Here is a 7524-nt window from a genome sequence, read left to right as displayed (position 1 = left end):
AAATCAATTGAGGAAAGGACACAACGGCTGGGTTAAAATGACACGACACCAGGGGTACAGTTCTCAAGACCTCCGGAGGAGGTTATAATAGTTCGGAACGTTAGATTACAAGGACAAGAGAGACAGCATAGGAAGATAGGCACTTAATCACGGTCTTATAGTAACCCCGACAGACGACAGATAAACAGGACAAGACTGACTCACACGGGGATTGATGGCAAGGAAGAGCAGGTAGTCGAGGCTCAAGGTGCACTCTTGGCTCAGGGACAGAATCGACCCGGTCCGGTCCAGAGATGCGGGAGGTCTCGTCGCGCTGGAGGTGGCGTCTGTTTCTCCTTCGTGGCTGAGGCGCATCTGACGTCACGTCCGGTAAGTGGCTGCGTATATCCGGCGGGGAGTGACACGCCCTCGGCTCGTTAGCTCCGCCCCAGATGGAATCGGCCCGTTCCTTCTTATTGGGTGCGGGGGTTACCGGGCTCCGCCCTTGACGAGGAGCTGACAGCCAGCCCCTTCGTGGTAACCCCGTGGGCGCACATGGCAATGGCGGCTAACCAAGCCGGTGTGAGGACGCACACTCCCCGCACCGCGGCCGCGCCACCCCCGCTGTGGTTGTAGTTGTTGTTGTTGTTATTGTTTCATGAGGAAGATGGGAGGAGGTATGGGGAGGTGCTAAACTCACTACTGGTGCCATACAATCACATTCTGGTGCAACGAAGAGTCAGAATTAATGGAAACGAGTCCTTAACTGACATAGACTAAGAATAACTAGCAAGATGTCCGAAAGTTGTCTACGTGAGATGCGGTGGACCTGGGCACGACATTTAATGGGGGAAGAAGGGGAAGGTCGGTTCTACAGAGTGTTGTTTACAGACAATGGGACTAGGGAATGGGGGATTGGGGATAGTTGGGGAGTATTGGGGAAATAGGGGAATATTTACAAGCGGATATGGAGGCCAAATCCCATATCCGCAACAATACGAAAGGCTTTGTATCTTCTGTAACAGCTCAAGCAAATACCTGCCAGGAACACGTACACGAGAACGCCTCACACAGTGTTTGGAGCTACGAACTGATGCCAAAGTTCGTGAAGCAGCTACTAGGAAATTTGATGAAAAAGTTCTTGCAGCAGTGAGTCGAGACCTTGTTGCAGCAGAAGGACAATACCACAACTCTTGCTATAGATTGTACACAAAAGAAGAGACTACAGCCACATTTAGGATGAGTGAAGACCTTGAAGAACAAGAGTATGAGAAAGCGGTGGAACAAGCATATGAGCAGCTCATCGTGTACATCAGGAATGACCTTTGGCCACATCCTGATGTTTTTCCATTGACGGACCTCACATCAAAGCTTGAAGAATCCCTGAAATCTCTTGGCATTGCACAAATTAAGCCATCGACCAAAAAACACATCCGCCGAAAGTTGGAGTACTTTCACTGGATCACTCCACTTTGTCTCTGATGAGAAGGGTAAGGTTCTTGTCTATCCAGACAGTATATCAATTGGAGCTCTTGTCAAACAAGCCCACAAGTTAAAACAGGATCTCCAGACAGCAAGAGCTGTCACAGAAGAGGATGTCATCACAAAAGCGGCCATGGTGTTCAGAAACAGCATCAAGAAGCAAGATGCACCCCAAACATGGCCACCTGACACAGAAAATGCATTATTCCTGAACCAGTTACTACATTCCTGGAGACACTGCTGACTGGCGAGAATAATTGTGATAATCTATCACCAAGAGTCCAACGCCTGGTAACTTCATTTGGCAGTGATCTGGTATTTGCTGTCACAAATGGCAGGACAAAGCCGCCTAAGCATGTTCTTCTCCCTTTTGCCATTAAGTCTTTGACAGGAAACAAGGAACTGATACAGATCATGAATAGACTTGGCCACAGTGTGTCTTACTCGCACCTGGAGGAGGTTGACACAGCATTGTGTCTTCAGAAGCTAGAACTTGCAGATGAAAATACAATTCTTCCAAATGCTCATCCCCATGTTTTTAAAACTGTTGCATGGGATAACATAGACAGACTTGAAGAGACACTCAGTAGTGGTGGTACATGAGGTCCTCAGGTCCTGGGAGGTCTCTGATGAACTACAGACTTGGCATTTAATATGGAATTTTTTTCTTTTTCTTGACTTGGGTTTACTTTCTTAACTCAGTATATCAATCTGGTGAGTTTCTTTTACACTATGGTGATTTATTTGTTAAAAGAACCATGTCACCGATTGTCTGTAGCAGCAAGAAGTCAACAACAGGATTATATCACAGGTGGCGTGGCAAAATGTATTGTTACATATTTATGTGAATGTATGTGAATTACCATTCAGGTCTTTGCTTATCCGTGTGTAGTATATTAAGTTGTTGTGTAGTTGTTGTGGTTGGAGGGTCAGGAGCCCTTCTGAGGGAGTGGCCGGAAACGGAAGTGACCGGAAACGGAAGAGGAAAAAAAAGACACGAGGAAAAAGGACGAGGATTATTCTTCCTCGCCCCGCTCCGACAAAAGGTGGGATCGACCTTGCGCTGCGTGAAAAAGCGGCGTTCCGAAGCCTGTCTGGCGAGAGGAATTACCGGGGAGTACCTGCCCGGTGGAGACGTCAAGTTGACGTGGGGCCGTGCATCGACCCCGCGTCTGGAATCGTTCGCGGCACCGTCCAAACAGACGCGTGCGGGTCGCACGTTGGGGCCTAACGCGCCTTGCAAGCGGCGTGGGGTTTGGCTTGCTCTACCGTACCCACTCCGCGTGGCCACGAGGGGCTGCAGCCACGGTGCCTGGTACGATACCTGCCCGGTGGAGAAACGTCCACCCGGGGTTCGTTCAACCGCCCGAGTGCGGAGACGCCGACCAGTATCTTGGTCAGGAGGGGCCCAGAGACATTGTGAGGAGCAGAGACCGAAAGGGGGTGTGCGTACTCACCGGGACACACATGTATAAGATGGCCATCTTAATCCTAGGGAATTGATTGTGAATTGGAAATATTGTTGAGGGTTGTGTATTGTTGATTGCTCGGGGAAAATCTCCGTGGTTGTGTCATTGGAATTGTATGGTATCATTACCATTGGAAATATAGCCTTGAACATCAGTTGTCTCCTGGGTGAAAGTCATATGGATTGCGTGGCGAAAGCGCCTATATAGTACAGCTTGCTGGCGGAGTTCCTCTCACGGTCCGGAGGTCACCGAGACCAGGTATTCACCGAGGGGACCACGTAACAGAATTGGGGGCTCGTCCAAATTACGATTTGCGGTTTCGCAATTGGGTCTACGTCCGGGATTTAAAATTGTATAAAATAATAAAATAATAATTTTTTATTAATTAAAATTTATTAATTAATTATTAATTGGTAAATTTTTTTTTGGAGAAATTGGGGTAAAGTCTTGGGTGAAGGTTAACAGGTGTTAACGATAGACACCATGGCGTTTGTGGCACAGAACTTTGGGGTAACCCCGAGTGAGGCACAGTTCCGAGCGTTGCTAAAGTCGGACCTCTTGAAATTGGCCAAACATTTTAACTTGGAGGTCCGAACTAATTTGAGGAAGGCAGAGTTGCAGGCCACGGTGATACAATCTATGGTGGGATTAGGAACATGGGACGAGTTAGCCTGGGAGTGGCTACCCGAAGAACCAGAAGACGTGGAGCTCCGGAAACTGGAGTTGCAATTACGGAGCCAGGAACGGATTAAAGAAGAAGAAAGGAAAGCAGAAAAGGAAAGAGCAGAAGAAGAAAGGAAAGCAGAAAAGGAAAGAGCAGAAGAAGAAAGGAAAGCAGAAGAGAGGAGGGAAGAGAAACAAGTGGAGGAAAGGAGAGTGGAACGAGAACTCCAGGAAAGGTTAAAAGAAGAAGAAAGGAAAGCAGAAGCGAGGAAAGAAGAGAAACAAGCAGAGGAAAGGAGAGTGGAACGAGAACTCCAGGAAAGGTTAGAAGACAAAAAAGCAGAGGAAAGGAGAGTGGAACGAGAACTCCAGGAAAGGTTGGAAGAGAAAACAGCACAAGAAAGAACCGAGGAAAGGAGAATGGAAAGAGAACTCCAGGAAAGAAGAGAAAAGGAACAAGCAGAGGAAAGGAGAGCTGCAAGGGACCTCGAAGCAGAGGAGAGAAAAGCGGAAAGGGAATTAAAGGAACGTGACATGGAGCTTCAGCAAGAAATCAAATTCAAGGAGCTGGAGTTAATGAGAGAACGGGGAGAGGCACCACCCTTGCTGACGGGGTCGACACCTAACCAGAAAACCTGGGATGTGGGCAGACATGTGAGGCTGGTTCCACCGTTCAGTGAAAAAGAAGTCGCGAAATTTTTCCCACACTTTGAGAAAGTGGCTCGACAATTAAACTGGCCGGAGGAGGCCTGGACCATACTCGTGCAAAGTGTGCTGGTGGGGAAAGCTCAGGAAATTTATTCGGCGCTACCAATGGACCAATGTGCAGATTATGAGGTACTGAAGAAGCACATCCTCAAGGCCTATGAGTTGGTTCCGGAAGCTTACAGGCAAAAATTCAGGAATGCCAGGAAGAGGGAGAGTGAGACCCATGTGGAGTTTGCCAGAGTGAAAGAAAACATGTTTGATCGGTGGTGTGAGTCAAAAGGAGTCGGGAAAGACTTCGAAACATTGCGGGACTTGATCCTGGTGGAGGAATTCCAGCAGTGTGTCCACGAGGACATCAAAGTGTACCTGCAGGAAAAGAAAGTACCAAAGTTGTGGGACGCAGCCACCATGGCAGATGATTATGCCTTAACCCACCGAATAGGGGTCCACAAACCTAACTCCTCGCCTAGACTTCAGCAGGGGAGTTATGGAACACCCGGTGCGGAGAACGACCTTACATGGCGGCGGCCTCGAGATGATTATGGGGACAACTATGATACCCCAACGGTTAGAAATCCGAGGGCTACGGGCCCACGACAAACTTATTTTTCGGGGGGCTCAAGGCCGACCCCGAGGTTCTCCCCCGGGCCTACTTGTGCTTTTTGCCATAAAACTGGACACTTGATGTCCCAATGTTACCTCCGAAAAAGGGAGAACCTGGAACGGAATCAGTCTAGTGCGACTCCGAATGCACTGGCAAGTGTGAGAAATCATTCTTGGAGAGCAGAGCTGGGGGAAGATTCCCCTGTCAAAGGTACGGCGTCCCGGGAGAACCTTGTTCAGGAGGGCTACAAACATTTCATTTCAGAGGGGTTCGTGTCGCTGGATGGCGACCCGAGTAACCAGAAGCCAGTTAGGGTATTGAGGGACACAGGAGCCCACCAATCGTTGATGCTGGAGGGCATTTTGCCATTGTCGGAGAAGACGGCAACTGGGGTTAGTGTGCTTTTACAGGGGGTCGGGGGCTATGTTAAAGCTCCGCTTCATGTCATCCAGTTGAGTTCTGAGTTGGTATCCGGGCCGGTCACCGTAGGCTTACAAGCCACCCTTCCTGTGGAGGGAATCTCTTTTATTATCGGGAATGATTTGGCCGGGGGGCGAGTTTCGGGTAATCCAATAATGGTGGACAAGCCCAGTAAGGAAAATAACACCACTCGGTTAGAGATGGAGATTCCGGGTATCTTTCCATCCTGTGCAGTGACTCGGGCTATGGGTAGAAAGCACGCGGAAGAGAAGGAGGAAGAAAGAGAGGGGGAGTTGGAACCCTTAGAGGTACGGGAAGACAACTCGGAAAAGGGAAATAACCAGGGGAGGGATTCCCAGGAATTTCGAGAAATGGTAGCGTCTGGAACGCAAGGGGACGTGGAGTGTCCGTCGGAGACCGCGGAGAACGAAGTGGAGCAAACCGCGCTGGTCCGAAGGAGACTAGTGGAAGAACAACACGAAGACTCGGAGATCCAGAGGTTAATTGAGAAAGCCGTTACGGAAGAAGAGGCTACGAAGATACCTGTGGGGTATTTCATGAAGGGGGAAACCCTAATGAGGAAATGGAGGCCCCCGGAGGTGCCCGCAGACGATGAGTGGAAAGTTCACTATCAGATTGTGGTGCCACCGCTGTACCGGAAGGAGATCTTGAGTTTGGCACATGAGACCCCTTGGGCCGGGCACCTGGGAGTGAACAAGACCTGTGACAGGATATTGGTACATTTTTTCTGGCCGGGGCTGCGACGGGATGTGGCGGAGTTCTGCAAGTCCTGCCATTCTTGTCAGCTGGTGGGAAAGCCGAATCAAAAAATCCCACCCGCCCCGTTAAAGCCAATTCCAGCTTTTGAAGAGCCATTCAGCCGAGTCATTGTGGACTGTGTGGGCCCTTTACCCAAAACCAAAGCCGGACATCTATACTTACTGACCATCATGTGCGCGTCCACCAGGTTCCCCGAGGCAGTGCCTCTGAGGAAAATAACGGCGGCAGTTATTGCAAAGGCCTTGATTAAATTTTTCACTTGGGTTGGTCTACCTAAGATCATTCAATCGGATCAGGGGTCCAATTTCATGTCCACCCTGTTCCAACAAGTGGTACACCTGTTGGGGGTGGAACAAGTAAGATCCAGCGCCTACCATCCCGAGAGCCAAGGGGCCCTGGAAAGGTTTCACCAGACTTTAAAGAATATGATCCGAACGTATTGTTTTGAATGTGCCAAGGATTGGGATGAAGGGATACCCCTATTGTTGTTTGCGGCGAGGGAGTCCGTGCAGGATTCCTTGGGATTCAGTCCGTTTGAACTGGTGTTTGGACACGCAGTGCGGGGACCGTTGAAATTGGTGAAAGAACAGTGGTTACTACAGGAGTCCCGGACACCGATGGTGGAGTATGTGTCCACAGTAAAAAACCGATTGGCAAAGGCGTGTGAGGTGGCACGACGGAACTTGAGAAGGGCCCAGGGGAAAATGAAGGAGAGACATGACAAGACCTCGCAGATAAGGAATTTCAGTCCTCAGGACCGGGTGCTAGTATTGCTGCCCGTTCCAGGTCAGCCCCTCCAGGCTAGATATTTCGGTCCTTATGCAGTGGAGGAGAGGGTGAATGAGACAGACTACGTGGTGACCACTCCCGACCGACGAAAAAAGCGACAGTTGTGTCATGTCAACCGACTGAAGAAATATCATGAGAGGGAACCGGTGGAAGACGTAGTTCCTGTCTCACCGGTCGTACCGGTGACAATGGACGGAAACGCCGGTGTGAAGTTTGATAACTTGGATGACCAGGCCTGCCCCAAATTGACGAACACCGAAGTGTTGAATCATTTGGATGAGAAGTTAGGTCATTTAACAAGGGAACAGCAAGGACAACTGTCCAGCCTAATGTTCGAATTTAAACATTTGTTCACAGATGTACCTGGTCGTACGGACTTAGTATATCATGATATCGAGGTGGGGGCACGGAGGTATATAATATGGAGAGCCAATTGGCCACCTCGCAGCATTAGCCGCCGTGAAGCCACCGGAAATAGTCTGGCGGCCATATTGGGAAGCCGATCGTTTTGTAAACAAAGCCTGTCAAAGCAAAGGCGTGGCGTACTGATGATGCAGCTGGAGCGAATTTTAGGACCGCCGACTATTTAATTAATATAGAATACTAATATTTGAACTGATATTCTGGCTC

General features: G+C 49.4%; 1 protein-coding gene across 1 annotated transcript; it reads left to right on the top strand.

Moving 5' to 3' along the window:
* The first annotated feature begins 3413 nt into the window (after positions 1 to 3413).
* Positions 3414 to 6270, top strand: LOC144892542 (uncharacterized). Its single transcript, XM_078779505.1, has 3 exons — positions 3414 to 3916; positions 4037 to 4682; positions 6250 to 6270. Exons 1-3 carry the CDS (start codon positions 3414 to 3416, stop codon positions 6268 to 6270), a joined length of 1170 nt encoding a protein of 389 aa, XP_078635631.1.
* Positions 6271 to 7524: the final 1254 nt, after the last annotated feature.

Source organism: Myxine glutinosa, chromosome 6 (genome assembly GCF_964187855.1).
Source record: "Myxine glutinosa chromosome 6, kmMyxGlut1.1, whole genome shotgun sequence".
In the NCBI taxonomy this organism is placed as follows: domain Eukaryota; kingdom Metazoa; phylum Chordata; class Myxini; order Myxiniformes; family Myxinidae; genus Myxine; species Myxine glutinosa.
Note: the sequence above shows the minus strand (reverse complement) of the source record. Positions and strands in the feature narration are given on the sequence as shown.